The sequence below is a fragment of the Ziziphus jujuba genome, chromosome 7 (genome assembly GCF_031755915.1).
Source record: "Ziziphus jujuba cultivar Dongzao chromosome 7, ASM3175591v1".
In the NCBI taxonomy this organism is placed as follows: domain Eukaryota; kingdom Viridiplantae; phylum Streptophyta; class Magnoliopsida; order Rosales; family Rhamnaceae; genus Ziziphus; species Ziziphus jujuba.
Genome location: NC_083385.1, coordinates 29,211,377 through 29,231,866, shown reverse-complemented (window position 1 = coordinate 29,231,866; position 20,490 = coordinate 29,211,377). Strand labels below are relative to the sequence as shown.

The following is a 20,490-nucleotide window of genomic DNA, read 5'->3' as shown; positions in this document are numbered from 1 at the left end:
ATTATGAAGATAACCTCGAGGAGGAGTTTGAAGACAATTTTGCACTTCAAGGAAGGCAAACAAGTGGGAGGCAAGCCCGAGAGGAAGATGATGATCTTGGAAATACTAAGGTCAACATACCACCTTTTATGAGAAAGAGCGATCCGGAGGCTTGCCTAAAGTGAGAGGAGAGTATGGAGATGACATTCGATTGCCACAACTATTCCAAGGCAAAGAAGGTTAAATTGGCTGCTTTGGAATTTGGTCATTATGCACTCCAATGGTGGAATAATGAGCAAGGTACCTGAACGAGAGTTGGTGATGAGTTAATTACCACTTGATGACAAAATAAAAGGAGTCATTAGAAAGAGATTTGTGTCGATTCATTACCATAGGTTGCTACATCAAAGGCTTCAATTATTATCACAAGGAAGTAGGACCATGGGGGACTACTACAAAGAGACGGAGATGCTCATGATGAGATTGAACATGAATCAAGACCGTGAGGCAACCATGTCACGATTTTGGGTGGTCTGAATTGAGAAATAGCCAACCAAGTGGAATTACAACAATATGTGGAATTGGAAAAGATGTTTCATGTGGCTATTAAAATTGAAAACCAATTCAAGAGAATGGGTACAAGCTCACGATTTGAAGGAGTTTCCAACAATGGGAGGTCTAGCTCAAGTGTTTGGAGAAGCAATCCCACATATGCTACACAACCAAATCCAAAGCTAGAAGGGCAAAGCTCCAATTGGCCAAGGAGGGATACAAGGTCAGATTCAACTCAAGCATCCAAGTTGGAAGGTAAATCTGATCCTAAACCTTCAAGAACTCATGACATTGTTTGTTTTAAGTGCCAGGGTCGAGGACATATTGCCAACCAATGCCCGAATAGAAGAATCATGGTGCTGAAAGATAATGGAGACTTGGAATCTGAAAGTGAGGAATCTAAAGCTGAAATTGAATTTGTAGATGAAGCAATCGAGGACAAAGAACAAGAAGAAGTTGAGACATTTAAAGCCTTAAAAGCTTAACTAAGCTTGGTAGCAAGGAGGGTTCTAATCGTGTATAAAGATGAGAATCAAGTCCAAAAAGAGAATATCTCCCATACCCTGATATGAAATTCAAGGTAACATTTATAGTATGATAATTGATAATGGAAGTTGTGCAAATGTAATTAGTAATATGGTAGTTGAGAAATTAGGGTTAACAACCATTAAACATCCCGAACCATATAGATTACAATGACTTAATGGTAGTGGTGAGATGAAAGTAAACAAACAAGCCAAGGTAAAATTTAGCATTGACAAATATATGGATGTGTTGTATTATGTGATGTTATGCATATGCATGGTGGTCATATTTTATTGGGAAGGCCATGGCAATTTGATAAAGACACCATATACCATGGTAGAGAGAATGCTATTGTATTTCAATTCAAAGGTAAAAAGATTAAGCTTGAGCCATTAATGGTAAGGCTGACTCATCCATCCAAGGTAAGTGTCCTAAACCCAAAATTGAGGGGAAAAAGAGAGAGGAAGCTGAGAGGGAGAAACAAAGTGAAAAAGCCAAGAATGTAAGAAAAGGTGAGGTGGCCTAGAGTGGGAAAGAAAAAGGGAGGAAAGAAAAGAAAAAGAAAATTTTTTATCTTAGCTTAGGTGAGGTTAAAAAGACAATTTGAGTAATAAACCATTGCTGGTCATAATTTATAAAGATGTTTACCTAAATGATCAAGCTAATCAAGAAGAGCTTGAATTGCCAAGTTCTATTTCTTCTCTTTTGCAGGAATTCGTTGATGTCTTTCCGGAAAAGATTCCTAGTGGTTTACTACCTATTCGAGAGATTGAACATCAAATTGATTTTAGTCCTCAAGCTACAATTCCTAATGGGCCTGCATATAGAAGCAATCATGAGAAGGTGAAGGAACTACAAAGCTAGGTAAATGAATTGCTTGAAAAAGGTTAACATGAGTCCATGTGCTGTCCCTATTTTATTAGTAACTAAAAAAGATGGATCATGGCGAATGTGTATTCATTGTAGGGATATAAATAACATAACCATTAAGTGTCCAATTCTTAGATTAGATGATATGCTTGATGAATTATATAGTGCTTACATGTTTTCAAAAATTGATCTTAGAAGTGGGTATCACCAAATTAGGATGAAAGAAGGTGATGAATGGAAAACCATATTTAAGACTAAATATGGATTGTATGAATGGTTAGTAATGCCTTTGGGTTTAACTAATGCACCTAGTACTTTTATGAGGTTAATGAATCATGCCATGTGTCCATTTATTGGAAAATCTGTGGTTGTATATTTTAATGATAACTAGTGTATAGCCGAATTCTTAATGAACATGTAGGACATCTTAGGCAAGTTTTAAATATTCTTAGGAAGGAAAGGTTATTTGCTAACATGCAAAAGTGTGATTTTTGTCAAAATGAACTTGTTTTCCTAGGATTTGTTGTAAGTAGTGCAGGAATTAAAGTTGATCAATCCAAAGTGAAAGCCATATAAGATTAACCGAAACCTACATCTATTATCCAGGTAAGGAATTTTCATGGTTTGGCTAGCTTCTACTAAAGATTTGTTAAGGATTTTAGCATCATTGCAGCACCATTGACCTAAGTGGTAAAGAAGAATGTTGGATTCAAATGGGGGGAAGCATAAGAGAAGTCCTTTAATTTGTTGAAAGAAAAATTACCTAATGCTCCCTTATTAGTTTTGCCAAATTTTTCTAAAACTCTTGAAATTGAATGTAATGCTTTGGGTGTAAGTATTGGAGCTGTTTTTATGCAAAAAAGAAGGCCCATAGCTTACTTTAGTGAGAAGTTAAATAGAGTTGCATTAAACTATCCCACCTATGATAAAGAGATATATGCTTTGGTGAGAACTTTGGAGGCATGGCAACATTACTTGATGCCAAAGGAATTTGTGATTCACAATGATTATGAATCATCAAAGCATATTAAAGGTCAAGGAAAGCTCAACTGAAGGCATGGTAAGTGGATTTAATTCATTGAAACTTTTCCTTATGTAATTTGCTACAAGAAAGGAAAGGAAAATGTGGTTGCTAATGCATTATCCTAAAGGTATGTATTGTTTTATACCTTATGTGCTAGATTGCTTGGATTTGAACAGTTGAAAGAATGGATTTGAACAGTTGAAAGAACTTTATAAATATGATAGTGACTTTGGTGAAATATTTTAAAATTGTGCTAAGCATGGTTATAATAAATTTTACATTTTTTAGGGATATTTATTTAGGGAAAATCAACTTTGCGTGCCTAATTGTAGCATTAAGGAGTTAGTAGTCAGGGAAGGTCATGGTGGAGGTTTAATGGGTTATTTTGGTATTTTAAAAACTTTATCCTTACTATAAGAACATGTTTACTGGCCTAATATAAAGAAAGATGTGGAAATAATATGCAAGAGATGTTTGAAATGTCGAAAGTCCAAGTCAAGATTGAAGTCGCATGGTTAGTATCTTCCATTGCCAATTCCATCCTATCCATGGGTTGATTTGTCTATGGATTTTGTTATTGGTTTACCTAGGTCTTGGAATGGAAAAGATTCAATTTTTGTAGTTGTCGATAGGTTTTCTAAGTTGGCACATTTTATTTCATCTAATAAAATTGATAATACATCTAATGTGGCTAATTTATTCTTTAGGAAAATAGTAAGACTACATGGAATGCCTAAGACAATTGTTTCAGATAGGAATCTTAAGTTCTTAAGTTACTTTTGGAAAACTTTAAGGGCTAAGTTAGGGACTAAACTTTTATTTTCAACTACTTGTCATTCATAAATTGATGGACGAACTGAAGTAGTAAATAGAACTTTGTCTGCACTGTTAAGAGTTTTAATTAGTAGGAATTTAAGAACATGGCAGGAATGTTTGCCACATGTGCAATTTGATTATAATAGATCTTTGCATTCAACTACTAAATATACTCCATTTGAAATTGTTTATGGTTTTTATCCTTTAACTCCATTAGATTTAACACCTTTACTTTTAAGTGAACATGCTAATCTAGATAGAAAACAAAAAGCTGATTTTGTAAAGTAAATTCATTAGAAGACAAAAGCAAACATTGAGAGAAGGACGAAACAATATGCAAAGGTTGCTAATCAAGGCTGAATGAAGGTTGTATTTGAACCTAGAAATTGGGTTTGGTTGCACCTAAGGAATGAAAGGTTCCTAGAACAACGAAAGTCATACTATATACTGCGAGGAGTGGACCTTTTCAAATTTTGAAGAGGGTTAATAAAAATGCGAGTGCTATATTTAATGTTGCTGATTTATCTCCATTTGTTGCAGGTGATGACTTTTATTTGAGGGCAAATACTTTTCAAGAGAAGGGAAATGATGAGAATTTGCCCATACCCGTACAACTGACTACCCACTGGGGTGTTGATTCTGTAAAAATGAAGACAGGGCCAATCATGAGAGCACAAGCTAAAGGATTCAAGGACAATCTGGTTAGCTTCATACAAGGTGTGATTCAAACTCAAGAGGGCATGAGAAATTTCTAATGACATTCATTACCTATTGTGGCGTTTTCATTATATACCAAAATCTATAATCACAAGTTGATTAGGGATCAAGGTGACCATTAGAATTTGAACTTAGTTTCTATCCAGGCTAATATAATACGGGTTTAGGAGTAAGTTGACCTAGGTTAATATCAAAATGTGCTATTGGCATTGTTTATCATTCTTCACATTCCTACTGCATTTATTGAAGTTGTTCTTCAACATTAGGTGTCCCATTAACAAGAGCTGACATAGCTTCAAAATCTTATTTTTCAAGGGAGGAAGTGGATGGAAAATTGGACTTTCCCTTTACAATTTGTATAAAAACAAAGGCTAGACTTTGCCTAAGTGACCCAAGAAATTTGAGGGTTTTTTTTTTTTTTTTTTAGCTAAAGAATAAGTAGGGCCTTCTCTTCAATATGTGTTTACCATTTTCATTTACTTGTGATTTGGGTCAAGTGTTGATCCTTACCCTTTATATGTATATGGGGGTAGACACTTACCACCTTTGATAACTTCTTCTTTGGAGCCTTTGTTGCAACAACAAGAATAAAAACCTTCATATAATCTAGAAAAGCAATGTCAGCATTTGTGATTAAGGCCATAACAGCCTTGATAGTTCTCCTTTTGGTAGATTTGCATTGTCTCTTTTTCAATCATTTTGCAACTTTCCCTTTTAAAGCTTGAGGAATGCATGTAGCTTTAAGGACATCAAACTACATTGGTGGTTGTAGATACAGTAGATGTTGAACGATAAAAAAAAGGTACTGAAAGCCCCTTTCTTTTGTCCTCCGTTGATTATAGGAGCCAGCAGCCCATAGAAAGAAATCATACAATTGGTGCTCTTTAACAAAGCAAAAATATGGTTTATTGTAATTAATAGCAGATGAAAGGGAAGATGGGTGCCACAGGGCATGTAAAAAATATGATTGTAAAAAATTAAATATACTCAAATCAATGTTCCATCTATATCTATTAGTAGTATAAGTGTTTAATAAAGGTAGGTTCGACCCATTTAAGACTAGATAACTCCTAATTACAATCTTTTGGTACAATGAATACCTTTTAATTCCAATTATATTAGAAAAAAACGATTTTCGAAATGTTTTTGTAGCGCTATCTTGTTGGTAATTTTGAGCTGCCTATAAGGGATCAAAACACATGAGTTCTTAAAAAGAATGTAGCTATGCATTTTGCAAATTTAGAAAATTTGGATTTTAATATGAAATTTGGAAATTTAGATTGAAAACTTTGAAATTTAGACATTTTAATACTTTATTGAAATTTGAATTGCATCTAGTGTTAACTAGGTTACCTATATATCTTTTGCAAATAAAGTTGATTGCAGTTTATTGAAAGAATTTGATTTGGAGCTTTGGAAATTTGAATGATTTTAATAAGTCATACTATTTGTTTTAGGTTATTTGATTCTAAGGGTACATTTGGTATGCAATATTAGATTGTATTGTTATAAGTTGTATTGTATGGGATTGTATTGGAATGTATTATATTATACATATACTTTGTTTGGTGTTGAATTGTATAAAATAATACATCGTTTGGTACAACAGTATATTGTATTGTATTATTTTTAATTATTTATTATTTCATAAATTATTATTATTAGAAAAATAAATATTATAAAAATATCATGTATTTTTCTTTCCATTCTATATATTATTATAATTCATGATAATAATAAAGTTTAATATTAAAAAAATTAAAAAAATAAATGGTATCATATAGTTTAGAAAAAATAAAAAAATATACAAAAAGCTTAAAATTTACTAAATTGCAAAAAATAAAAAACAGTTTTTACAATATATATATATATAGATATATATTTATATATAGAAAAAACAAAATATTACAATATAATCAATTTAATATACATATCCATAATTATTTTTCTCTTTCCTAATTTCGTTTACTTTCTCTCACAGCGTCTCTCTCTCTCTTTCTTTGCCTTCTTCACTCAAATTTCTCTGCACCATTCTTCCTTCTCTTTCTCTCATTACCAGATTATGAGGAGGGAAAAATAAAATAAAATCGGCGGCCATTAATTTGCAGCAAAATAGGTTGGAATTTCTCTTCAAATTTTTTTTTTTTTGGGGTTAGATTGCAAGAAGAGAGAAGATGAACGGATGCGTTTAATCTCTCTCCAAGGTATTCTTAATTTCTGTGGTCGAATTGGAAATTTTTTTTTTCTTTTTGATTGATTTTGACTTTTGAGAGATGTTTGTTTCTGGGTAAATTTCCAAAGGATGAAGCAATGGGGTTGGCTCTGTGTGCATCCATGAGAGAGGGTGGACAACAGGGTCTAGCATGGAAGGTTCGTCGATCTTAGCCGAGACCGAGGATAGATCAGTGAAAGAGAGGATCTCAACCTTCTCATGGCCCCTCTTCAAAAAATCATCACGTCGGCTATGTAGTTTTTGGGAGGAGAGGCAGGATAGTTCATGAAAGAGTTGTATTAGATAATACAAAGAAAATCGGATGTATTAGTAATACACCGTGAGCTGTATTAAAAAACACACAGAGGTATTATATAATCCAGTACCTTCACAACCCAAATGCATCCAAACGCTGTATTACATAATACAATAAAATCCAATACCCATCAATACCGCGTGCCAAACATACACTAAAGAATTTGAGTAAGTAATTTTTTAAATTTAAAAAAAAAAAATGTCTTGGCTCACACTTTAGTCCATCAAAGATCCATTACCGTATTTTTTTTTTAATTTTTTGAACTTTTTGAAAATGATAGTTAATATTATTTTTGAATAATTAAAATTGAATATTAATGATAATTTAAACTAACTAATTTTGAAATACTAAAAATAAAATTAATTATAATAAAAATATTAAAATTTTATATGTATTGTTCAGTTAAATCAAATCAAATGAAATATAAATTGAAAATGACTAAAATCGGTTATGTCCAACCTTACCTTCTAAATAATTTAACCCTAAAAATAACCATTTGGTTTGCCCCAAAAAAAAAAAAAAAAAACAAAACAAAACAAAAAGTAAAATAAAAATAACCCATTGGAGCCCCGCTTTCATGAACCGAGACCGTCGGTCCAGTGCGGTGTTGTATATCCCTGTCCAGACCCCCTCTCCCTAGTCCCTGGTCCCTGTCGGTCTTTTCATTTGTATTTTTGTGAAAAATTATAAGAAATCAGATAAATCTGGGAGAACTTAGAGAAAGAGAGAGAGAGAACGTGTGCTTTTATTGTGGTTCAATTTTAATTTCCCACCAGGTCATAACCCCCCTCAATTCACTGCAATTCTGTAAACCAAAAAACAAACAAAGCCTAATTCCCCAGCGACCCAACTCTATAAACACACACAATTACACCCAAAAGAAAAAAAAAACTATATATATATATATAAAACCCTAGCTTTGGCTTTTGGATTGCAATTGTGATTTTTCAGTTTGGAGCTAAAATATGCATTTCTGATTCAATTTTTCCCTTTTCCTTGCGATTGATTCCTGAATTTTATTTTCGTTTGGATAACTTTGGAATTATTGCTATTTTATTTTGTTTCGGTGAGAAAAGAGAGAGAGGAGGAGATAATGGAGGGAATACCGCATCCAATACCTCGAACTGTAGAAGAGGTCTTCAGCGACTTCAGAGGCAGACGCGCCGGCTTGATTAGGGCCCTTACCACTGGTTCTCTCTTTCTCTTTTTTCTTTCGTTTTCCCTTTCTTTCTTTTTTTTTTTTTCCAAGAAATTATGATAGATAATTTGCTTTGCGCTCTTTAATTTACGTGGGGTTTCCCCTTTTTCTATTCGTCTTAGGCGCTGGACTTTTTTTATGCCCGTGCCTTTCATTGTTTCGCTAACTGTGCTTTTCTTTTCTGCAGACGTCGAGAAGTTCTACCAGCAGTGCGATCCCGGTGGGTCACATTTTTTATTTATAAATTCGCCTCAAGTTGGTTTTAAACAGAAATTCATCTTTGATTTTTTATTTTTATTTTTTTGGGAATTATGCTGTGTATTAGTTCTTCCGTTTATCTGAGTTACGGATATTTTTGGTTTTCTTTTTTACTGTTTGAGGATGTTCATGTACTTTGCCTCTAAATGCTCGCTGCATTTTTCGCCCTTTTTTCTCCAAGTGTTTTAAGTTCAGAATTTTGGTGGAATATCTCGTCTCTAGACTTGTACTGTGCTTCAACAGTGATTAAGATGAATAGCCATGGGACCCTATTCTTGCTAATGAAATTGTAAACTGCAATATTTCCACTACATAATATATCCAGAGTCCCAAACACAAGCGTTTCCAGTTTTCTTCTATTTTTTTGCTTGTCTGTTAGCTGTTTGGTTACTCTTTTTCTTCTTTTGCTGCATCCTTCACTGTTGGTCCCCAAGTCCACATGGACAGAGGAAATGTGCAGTCTTGGCTAGTTTTATTTTGTGGCATAGACTTTGAAATTGTTGTTTAATCCTTTCTTATTGGTTGCTGGTTGGTCTTTTATCATTTGTTGTTTACCTGTTTTGGTTTACTTTATAATCACTTCTAAATATGAATTATTACTTAAAAAGTATTTTAACTTCCTTAAATTTCTGAAGTACCAAACTGTGGCTTATAACTTTATCTACATAGAAGCACCATACATATATATGTGTGTTTTTGTGTTGGTATGTATGGTTATATGTATATATATATGTGAAAGATCAAATGCGCTTTAATTTAATACCCATTTTGGTTATTTGGTACATTGAATGTCATGGCGTCACCTTCAACCACACTCTCTATTGTTACCTTTTGAAACATCCAAGGTTTGAATGCTTAGGGACAGAAGGTTTGAAACTTATCCGGACAAGCAGTTTTAAATTTTCTGTATCATCTTTTAGCTTAGAAATGTGAATTCCCAGCATAATGGTAGACTTACTCATTATGTTAAGTAATAAAATTTGGAACCAAGTATTTGATCCCTTATTGTAGCATGGCCTGTTTAGTTTTGATTGTGATATTTCAATATGATATTTATTATTGTTGTATGCATATGAAAGATAAGTTTAAATTGGATAAAGAATGTGTATTGTGTTATCTTATAAAATTTTGAATGTAATTTGTGACTCTATCAAGTTGGATTCATAAATTGAGGTGTAAATACACTATAATTGCAACATTGAAGGGTTGAGGGTTATTACTGTTGTTACTATTCAATGAATCAATCTATATATTATATAAGTTCAGATAAGATATTATGGCCATATTTTTTGTGCGACACTTAAATATTATGAGCTGGTCATGCTTTTCGGTATTCTATTATTACTCATTTCGTTAAAAGTGGTAAATTCCTGTATAATAATTAGTACAAAAGTTTGATTTTCTGTTTAAGCTAACTGTATGATGAAATGTCATTCCTTGGTGTTTATTTTTATTTTTATTTTTATATTCTTGTTATCAACATAAAACATTGCTCTAGTTTTGAGATTCTATTTATTTGAAGTGTTACTTGATGGATGTAAGATCAAGGCTTTTCTGTGGTTTTAGTTTTCTCTTATTTCTTATGCTTATAGAGAAGGAGAACTTGTGTCTTTATGGACTTCCAAATGAGACATGGGAAGTTAATCTGCCTGTTGAGGAGGTGCCACCTGAGCTTCCTGAACCAGCGTTAGGTATAAACTTCGCTAGGGATGGGATGCAAGAGAAGGATTGGTTGTCACTAGTTGCAGTTCACAGTGATTCGTGGTTGCTTTCTGTTGCTTTCTACTTTGGTGCGCGCTTTGGTTTTGGCAAGAATGAGAGGTATGGATTAGTTTACTCTTTCTGTGCCCAAAAAAAATTAATGTGCAATTGTTAAAAAATATTTATTTTAGAGCAATTTACCCCTTTCTGGTGCTGCTTCATTTTTAATATTGGAATTTAGTGCATAATTCATATCGAAAACTAATTGCCTTGTGAAAGTAATCATATGCTATCTTTTGTATATTTAACTTTTATGGTTGACTGGAGTAGCTGATTATAGATTCTCAGTTACATTCACTTTGCAAACATTTTGCTTTTGGCTTAAAAGTATTAACTACCTATAGCACATGATGTATATTTGGGCAACTTTTACTTTTATACAACCTTTTGTATGTCAAAGTTACCTTCTTAAAGGAAAGCTATATATTCTACTGTAATCTCTCTCTTATTTAATTATAATGATAAATTCCAACCTTTTCTTAAAACAGATCTCTGTAACTTTAGCCTAATAAGATTGTTGACCCAGAGCTCTTCATGGTGTGAAAAAAAATTTATTGGCCTTTTGAGAAATTGAGTCGAAGACTTTGTGGTCTGCAATTGTTGCCATTTATTTAGTTTCATCTCTCTAGTTAGAAATGTTGCACTTTTATGTTTTTGCTCAATTTTATTTTATTATTTTATTATTTATTTTTGGGCATTTGAATCTTTCCTTTGCTGTGAAATATTGGATGGTTAGCTGCTATTGTGTCATACGTGGTTAATGTATGGAAATTCTGTGGAGAAAAATGGTCACTTTTTATTATAACATACCTTTAAGTTTTGCATTTTATTGTCAGAAGTGTTTTAGTTTTTAATTAAATATTTAGCTTCATTTCTTAGTTGTATTGTATCTCCAAGATGCTTGAATTAATAAATAGAAAAGAATGGGAAATTTTATTTTTTCCTTGAGTAGTTTGGTTGTTTGTTTTCGAATCACCGTTGTGTTTACTGTCTTCTTATCAACCATTTCCCCCCGGTGGACATCCTAGATGAAATTGTATTTTTTGCTGTACTTCAGTTTCGTTCTAGTTTTTGTTGTAAATAATTTGTCTGTGGAAAATGACTTGAGGCTTGTTTAAGGTTATGATCTGATGTTTACCATTATTCTTGAATTATGTCATGCATGAAATTGAAATTCCATCATTTCTAGTGTTTGAGTTATTGAATGTTTCCTAGTTTCTTCATGATGCATAGCGAGCTTCGATGTAGTAGTTCCATTGATGGTGCATCTTATTTGATAGGCATTAGAGCTGCCTATTTTCCATATGCTTTTGTGATTATGCTCATTAGTTAGTGATATATTAAGAATGATCCATGGCTGTACAATAGAGAGTGGCAAGCTTCTCACAAACATGTCAGCATTTGTTGGCATTTGTTTTGGTATGGCTGTCTCTTTTGGATTGTGTCCAAGCTTGTTTAGGTTTCCGTGTGTCATGTTGGATAACTATTTTAAAAAAATTTTCCCCTTTGAAATTTTACTTTTTCTTTGAAGAAAGTATTAAGTTTGTTTATTTAATATATATATATATATATATAGAGAGAGAGAGAGAAAGAACTAGTTCCCATTAGAAGATCAGACAATGTACTCTAAAATACCATGTAGTATGGGGTAGAAAAAACTGGGACAAAGAAATAGCCTGCTTTGTATCTTTTATCAATCTAGTGGTCTGACTATTTCTTTATTGATATATTAATGACTCTTGGAAGTCAAATTAACTTGGTGCAGTTATTGGTATTATCTAATGTGGCTTAAGCCTTGAGGTAATTGCTAAAAATCCTGGTATTTGTTATATTATTATTTTAAATGTACAATTATATATATGTTATATATATATATAACAATAATACTTAACCTGATTTCTGCCAAATCCCATTGTGTTTGGCAGTTGCAAGATTATACAAAAAATGTCTAGGATATTAATATAAATCTCCAGATAAGACATGTTAGTATACAAACAGTACCACAAAAGTTTACTAACATAAACAGTGTATAAATGTGTATATTAAGCACCATATGCAATGTCACACACACAAATATCTTTGCCTATGATTTGTGGCATGCCAGGAAGTTCTCTCCGTGTATATCCCTTCTGCATTGATCTTGATTTTTGGATTGTATCTATACAAGGTTGTCTCCTGTGTGCTGATTTGTCATATATGCAATGTCAAACACACAAATATCTACGATTGATTTTTAAGCTTGTATTTTGTGCTTCTGCTGTGATGTTTAGTCAATTCAATACAAGATACAGTTAAAGAGTCCTTATATGGAAGCCCATTCAATAACAGACATAAAATGGGCCTTCCATTTGTTGAACACTTATATGCTAGAATGGGGGTTGCGAAGTGTTGAACACAGTCAGATAGCTTGAGCTCTAATACCATGATATGTTGCCATCAAGCCTAAAAGCTTAAGTTGATAGGAAGTGGATTCATATATAAATATCAAACAAGATCAATATACTCACATTTTTGATACATTAAGTGGTGGTGATGAATTGAAATTGAATTGAAATCTCATTACCTATATTGCTGGGACTTGGGTCGGGTACGGTTATTGGATACTGATACATATCTAGGTGTTGGATCCTTTTTTTTTAAACAAAGTGTTGAACACAGGACCAGATAGATAGCCTAAGCTCTAATGCCATGTTATGTTGCCATCAAAGCTCAAAAGCTTAAGTTGATAGGAAGTGGATTCATATATATGTATCAAACAAGAACAATATACTCTCTGACATTTTTGATACATTAAGTGGTAGGATGAATTAAATCTTGTTACCAATATGTCTTGGACTTGGGTATGGGTGTTGGATACTGATACATATCTAGAAGTTGGATCCTTTCTTTTTCAAAATCTGGGGTACGGGAAAACGGCTAAAGGGATCCAAAATGTAGATATGGGTACACGGATATGTTTTAGCAATGTAAAATATTGTAGAAATTTATATACTAATGGTTTTTAGATGTATGTTTTAGGAATATATACTATTTGTTTGACTGTAAATTCTTATATTAGAATATAAATAATAATTAGTTATTAATTGATAAGTATAATGACAACTATTATCCATCTTAAACATGATTCTAGCTAAATTAAGTAATATTAAAACAAACTTTTCCCCTATTTTTACGTTTTCTATAGCTAAAATTATAACAGTCATCCCATTTCCAAAGTTGTCTTCAACCAAAAGAAGCATGCTAGAAAAACAAATGAGAAAAAAAAAAAAAAAAAAAAAAAAAAAGAGCTGTACCCTTTTGAAGGATCCCGAATGAATTCCCTACCAGCATCTATCTTGTATCGACACGAATACTTCGTCCATTTTAATGAGTCCAAGCATCAGAGCTTGTTACATATAACAAAATTGCTTGGATCATTTTGATTTTGTAAATGCCATGTTAACTAGGAAAGAAATGATGTTGGTTGGGGAGCAATGCATGTTTTGAATACTGGTTATTTAAAAAACTTTTAAACTCTATGACATTCCTCCTTTATTCCATTAACACCATCTCCTCTCTATCTGTTGTTTGAATTATTTGCTAACCGAAGAAGTAAATGGTTATTTTGACCTTTCTGTTGTCATTATGGACTGTACCTTCTCTTTGTAAGACAATGAATTAATGGAACCTACAGTGAATTCATAGTTGACATTTTAGGCATTGATAATCTGGGGCTATTGAAGCTAAAATAATTCTATAGGCCAGTGGTGATAGCTTATTCTATCAATATGTCCAAACTGTGGAGTTTTGATGCAAGCTATAAATGCAGTAAAAACTTATAAAACTGCATTTAGTGGTGAAGCATGCCAGCATCAGTTTGGTATTGATGAATGCAGAAACACTTGGAACCAATAAGATTATTTCTTTCTTTTGAAATTTGTTAATGTTCGAAATCTTGAAAAACTTGGTTTGAAATCTTCATTGGTATCATTTTGTAATTCAAAATTTAAAGTACATCATAGCTTTTAATACTAGGCCCAGCATCACATGTCAATACTTTTGATTGTTCCTCTATACCATATAATTCATGGATTTGAAATTCGTACTGATTAGTTTAGTACCAAATGTTGACATTCCTTCGTTGGCGTGGAGAATGAAAATTATCTCAGATATTATTGACTTTCTTTGATTCATGTTCTACCTTGATCAACATACAACATTTCCTCTGCCCAAGGAGAGAGCAAACAGCATTTGTGTCGCAAGCTTTTCATTTTGGCATGAAGCGACGTATGAGTATGCCATATGAGTATTCTGGTCTTAAATTTTATTATTCTTTGCAGAAAAATGTGTCTATCAATAACTGATTGGATATACATATAAATTTAGGAGTTAAGGAGTTTTCTTATTTTTACTTTACTTATTTCTTGAATACAATGTACATGTACACAAGGACTTGCAGGTAGCAGAGGTCATTTCTGCCCCATGCCTGTGGGTCACTTCGCTCACTTCAAATAGTTAAGTTTCTCTCTCTAGGAGTCCTAGAGCATAGATCATGTTGTATCTTAGTTTCTAATGCTATTATAATTGATCTTTTAATATCTTATATGTGCTTATCCAATCCACTGCAGTCTTATTTACCCATTTTGGGTACAGAGTGTGGAAAAATTGCAGATGTGCAGTTAGCTTGCTTTGTCCCGATTATGGATATATTGTTGTGGCACCTAAGTTCCTAGCTATAATCATTTCTGAAGAGGATTTGATGTTGGATTTGTGGCATTAGTAAAATGTGGTTGAAGTTGTTTCTAGGAGCAATATGCTTAAAAATAAAATGTTAACTCGCCTGTAACAGACAAACAAATTTTATTCTTGATATTTGGTGGAGAAATAACAAATGATTCTTATGTAACTGCTTGTTTTCAAATTAGTGGATCGTTGTAGAAAAGTCAGGACGTTAGGTGAAGTGGATGCTATATGATAAAGGTATTCCCTGCATAAAAACATGTTGATGTCATGATTCCGTTTGATACAATTTGATACTACAGCTCTGATGCCATTTGGCATTCTGCTCTTTAGATCACTTTTGTGTTGTATTTTAAGATGAATTTGGTATAAATTGAAAGGAATGAATATAATCTAGTTTGTGTGTTTTCAATGCCTTTTTGATTTGTCTTTCTATACCAAAATGAGTATTGAAACATTTGATTACCTGAAAATTGTATGTAATTAGGAAGAATGAGTAAATATGTGGCCAACAAGGTTTGAATTTGTTAGCTGTATATTGTGTTAGCTATCAGTTTGGGGCCACTTGCTAACAATTATGCTTTAGTAACAGGTGGTGATTGAAATGGTATCTGGGCCTGATGACTGATCTCTTATCAGTTTGGTGTCAACTGTATATTGTGTTAGTTTGATATGCTTAGTTGGGTCCACTTCATAGTAGTTTAAACTTCTAGGAAAATTGGTAATGTCGCAGAAATCGTATATGATATTTGAAATTCTTCTTGATTAAGAGTAGGAAAGGTTGCCCTAGCTAAGCTAAGGATTAGGGCTAAGTTTAACCTGAATTTTAGCTTATTAAATAAGATCAAAGGCTGTTCTAACTTGATTACAACTGGAACTCACAGGAAGAGGCTTTTCCATATGATAAATGATCTCCCCACCATCTTTGAAGTTGTGACAGGAAATGTCAAGCAACCAAAGGATCAATCTGTGACTCACAACAACAGTAGCAAAAACAAATCTAGTGGAAAGGTAATGAAATGCTGCGGGCTTTGGCTGAAGTTAGTTTACCCTCTTGTTTTGTTTGTTTGTTTTCCAATCATAATATTCTCTTTTCTTTCTGTTTCAATGTTCTTTTTGCAGTCTCGGCAATCTGAATCTCAGACCAAGGGTGTAAAGATGTCTCCACCGCCCAAGGAAGAAGATGAAAGTGGAGAGGATGAAGACGAGGATGATGAACAGGGTGCAACATGTGGGGCATGTGGGGACAACTATGGTGCTGATGAGTTCTGGATTTGTTGTGATATCTGTGAGAGATGGTTCCATGGCAAATGTGTAAAGATTACACCGGCTAAGGCTGAGCACATCAAGCAGTATAAGTGTCCAAGTTGCAGTAGCAAGAGGATTAGAGTTTGAATCTAGGTTCTGAATTTGGAGAAATTGCCAAGTCAAGAACACAGACAAGATTTACCTTTCATTGCAATTGCGAATTGAAACAGAGTCAGTTGTCTATTTTAATGAATTCGAATGACTGCAGATGGGATTCCAAGTTTTGCTACCCATGTTTCATGTTCTGACTTGTTTTCTCAGGAATTTGTTTCAATATCAAGTCAGTGGCAACTAGTAGTGTGTATATATATATATATATATATACACGACAGTGAAGTTTCTTTTGGTTTAAATGTTGATGCATGCATTATTACCTTAAACTTGGCTGCTTATTTTATGTTCCAATTTTCTTGGGGCATTAATCTCTTTTATTTCAGTTTTGCAAACTACATTTATGTTGAGTGGTTCCCTCCTAGAATGCCACTTTTGGGCTTACAACTCTTGCTCACGGGCATTCTGGGCTGGAGCCATTCTCCTTTACAAGATTTCTAGCGGTTCTCAAAATTAATGTAAATGCAGGCTTCGGTTGCGAGAGGCATCGTAAGTACGGAACGGCTAATGCAAGTTACCATAGAGAGGCTGCTTGTAGGACCAACATTACTACTGCTGATGAAGTGGAAGTAATATTTTGTGATTCTATGTAGTTAGCCATTCAAAAGATAATGATGTCACATTAATGAGTTAATTTGTCTGGAAAACTAACAATGAAAATTCACATTCATGTAGCCTTTGTTTGCAACGCTTGCCCTGAAACAAGAATATATCGTATGCAGTGGGATTGATATTATGGAACAGCTTTCATGTGTTTTATCTGCCAGTGACGTTTTAGAACCGCTCTTGTACCCTTGACGGAGCTTCCCAATCTCTAATCAAAGCTATAGAGACAAGAAAGTGCCTTCATTAAGTGCAACTCAATTTATCTGTTGTGGTTCTTGAGAATCTTCATCATCCATGCTACATGGTATTCCCAAACCCAGATTTCTCGGACCTGATAGTCATTCCTTTTCAAAATCTGGTGCCTAGACATATTTAATATCTCCAAGAGAATAATAAGCAATCATTTGCCTATGGTCTTTGTGCTTTCCATAATTCCTCATCATCCATCCTACATGGTAACAATAAACACTACTGTTGCTTTTGCAGCAACAGTGATTATTGAGTATAGGACATCGCTTGGCATACAATTTTTTGTATGTTTTTTTAACCACCGGGCTTAGGGAATCGCTAAGTCAACTTGTTCTTTCACTCGGGCATTAAGCTTAATTTACTGCGTTTTCCAATATTTGTTTGCGCTATCAAAATGAAAAGTTGTATATACAAGTTCGTAGCTATGTTATGTCTTCCTTTTCCCTTTACGCATAACCTTTCAGTTCGACTGTTGAAGAGCCTATAGATGAGAAATCTAAAATACATACCTAAAATTCAGCGTATCATTCTGTTTTTAATCAGGTGCTTATTCTTGTAATTAACATATCAACAAAATTGATTAATCTGGCTGGCAAGCTCAGAAAGCATTACTGAATTTTGCATTTAATCCTAAGTATCCCCATGATAATAGCAGATTTATCTCACATTACCAATAATCTTTACAAGAACATAGCCCATTACTGAAATGGTGAAACCTATTATTATCCCTCACCATTATTGTCCTTTCTTCCAACGTAGAAATGATCTTAAAAGCAGTATGACAATCCCAGCACATTCTAAGGTTCTTCACCACCCTAATTACTGCTCCTGCTTCACTGAAAAGAATGGCAAAACAAACTGCCAACTTTTCACTGTGAGTGCCCAACATCTCTTCCTTTTCCTCCTCCTCAACATCTTTTAGCACACAGCTATTGTCAGTCGTGTATCCGGCATCCGTCATCTTACTCCTTAGTTTTGCTAGAAGCTTATAGATATCATCTGATTGCTCATGGGATACATCTCCAGCAATGAATTTATGCATTTTACCTTTAAATTCCACCCAACTCCAACCAGTTCCCTTCTTCAATCCCACTTTTTTCATTTGCTCTCTAACTCTATCGACATCTTCCCACCTGCCCCTTGAGGCATATAAGTTGGATAGCAAGATGTAATTTCCTGAATTTTGTGGTTCAAGTTCAAAGAGCTTGTTTGCTGCAAGCTCTCCAAGATCAATTCTTCTGTGAATGCGGCTAGCATTTAGAAGAGAGCCATAAACTCCTGCATGTGGTTCTTTTGGCATGCTTTCAATCAATTCTTTTGCCTCATCTAGATCACCCACCCGACCTAACAAATCAACCAGGCATGCATAATGATCAACATCAGGATCTTTGATTGAATTAAACACATTACGACCTTCTTCCCATAATCCTCCATGGCTACATGCTGTCAAGACGCTAATATATGTGACCCGGTCTGGTTCAATGCCCTCTTCTTTCATTTTTGATAGCAGTTTGACTGCTTCTATTCCATGACCATGAGCTGCAAACCCTGCAACTAATGTATTGTATGAAACCAAATCTCTTTCTGCCATTTCTTGGAACACACTCTTGGCATCACCCATGCTCCCACATTTAGAATACATGAAAATCAATGAATTGTATCCTGATATGCTCAGCTTGATATGCTTTTCTTCCAGAATGTTTAAAACCCAATTACCCAATTCTAGACCCCCAAGATGTCCACAGGCTGATATAACACTCACCATAGTCACCTCATCTGGTTTCAAATTTTCAGTATTAATCATATCTTTGAAGAGCTCAATTGCCATGTCTGACTCCCCATTTTGAGCATAACCAGCAATCATTGAATTCCAGGAGACAACATCTCTTTCTGGCATCTTATCAAAGACCTCTCTAGCCGAACTTAGATCTCCAACTCTTGCATATGCTGAAATCATTGCATTCCATGTTACAGAGTTCCTACAGATTCCCAATTCATCAAAAACTTTCCTGGCTGTCCTGAGGTTTCCACATTTTGCGTACATATCAACCAGTGCTGTCTTAGCAAAGGAACTTAAATGGACCTGCCTCTGGTTGAGTTTCCTAATGAGCAAATCAGCAAGGACAGGATCACCACGCGAGGAACATGAAGAAATGATAATCATCCATGTAGTTTCATTGGGTTGAACCCCAGAATTTATCATCTTGTCAAACAGTCTAAAAGTCTCATCTGCAATCCCATTCTGAGCATAACCTGAAATCATTGCATTCCATGAAACAACATTTTTCTCCGGCATGCGATCAAAATAATCCCTTGCTTTCTCCAAATCCTTCGTTTTAGCATACCCAGTAAGCATAGCAGTCCAAGTTACAACATTCCTCTCAGGCATCCTGTCAAACAATCTAAGCACTTCTCCTTCATTCCCTAACCTCCAGTACCCAGAAATCATGGTGTTCCAATCAGCCACAGTTCTATCACGCATTTCATCAAACATTTCCCTGGCATACTTAACCGGACCATATTTAGCGTACATTCCCATGATTGCATTGCGAACAAAGTGATAATGATCATTCCCCACTTTCACAACATGGGCATGAAATACAATGCCGGCTTTACCAACGGACTTTATCAAAACTGGGTACACAAAAGTTTCAAGCTTTACATCGCAAGCTTGCATTTTCTGATAGAGGGAGACCACTTCCTTAACATTTGCAGTGCCCAAATGGGTATAATACTTGAGCATGGAAGTAAAGACATGAATGTCCGGGTTAGAAGCTGAGTCAAAAACGAGACGGGTGTAGGGAAGTGGCGCACGGTGGCGCGTGCAATGAGAGAGGAGGAGAGCCAGCCAATGGTTATAGATGTGGAGGGAGTTTCTAATGAGATGCGCATGGAGCTGTCTTAGATGACTCACATTGCTTACTTTAGATGCTATGTTGTCCATAAGTGAGTTTTGAGACACTTGAAAACGGCATGACATTTTTGGAACTTTTATAGAACTGACCTCCGCTTTCTCTATTATTATATTTTCGTTATTTTCTTAAGAAAAATAAAAGGTAAATAATAAAAGTTATAAAAACGTTGATTGCATAAAACATCTTTCCAATTTTTATTTTATTATTATTATTTTTTTTAGTAGCAATTTCATCCGTATGCTTTGTGAATATATTCTCTCTACTACAATTTTTTTTAGCAATTTCATCCATGCAGTTAAGGATGTAAACCAGGATTCGAACTTTTATGAATTTCTTTTTCCTTTTTCTTTTCAT

The 20,490-nt window shown here is 34.1% G+C and overlaps 2 protein-coding genes across 2 annotated transcripts; one reads left to right on the top strand and one right to left on the bottom strand.

Moving 5' to 3' along the window:
• The first annotated feature begins 7,674 nt into the window (after positions 1 to 7,674).
• Positions 7,675 to 16,635, top strand: LOC107426981 (PHD finger protein ALFIN-LIKE 7). The gene is made up of 5 exons (XM_016037306.3): positions 7,675 to 8,201; positions 8,397 to 8,429; positions 10,060 to 10,288; positions 15,832 to 15,958; positions 16,070 to 16,635. Exons 1-5 carry the CDS (start codon positions 8,105 to 8,107, stop codon positions 16,340 to 16,342), a joined length of 759 nt encoding a protein of 252 aa, XP_015892792.1. The 5' UTR covers positions 7,675 to 8,104; the 3' UTR covers positions 16,343 to 16,635.
• Positions 16,636 to 17,797: 1,162 nt separating this feature from the next.
• On the bottom strand, positions 17,798 to 20,206 carry LOC107426980 (pentatricopeptide repeat-containing protein At1g14470). The gene has a single exon (XM_016037305.4). The coding sequence runs from the start codon at positions 20,199 to 20,201 to the stop codon at positions 17,889 to 17,891; it is 2,313 nt and encodes a 770-aa protein (XP_015892791.2). The 5' UTR covers positions 20,202 to 20,206; the 3' UTR covers positions 17,798 to 17,888.
• Between the last annotated feature and the right edge of the window lie 284 nt (positions 20,207 to 20,490).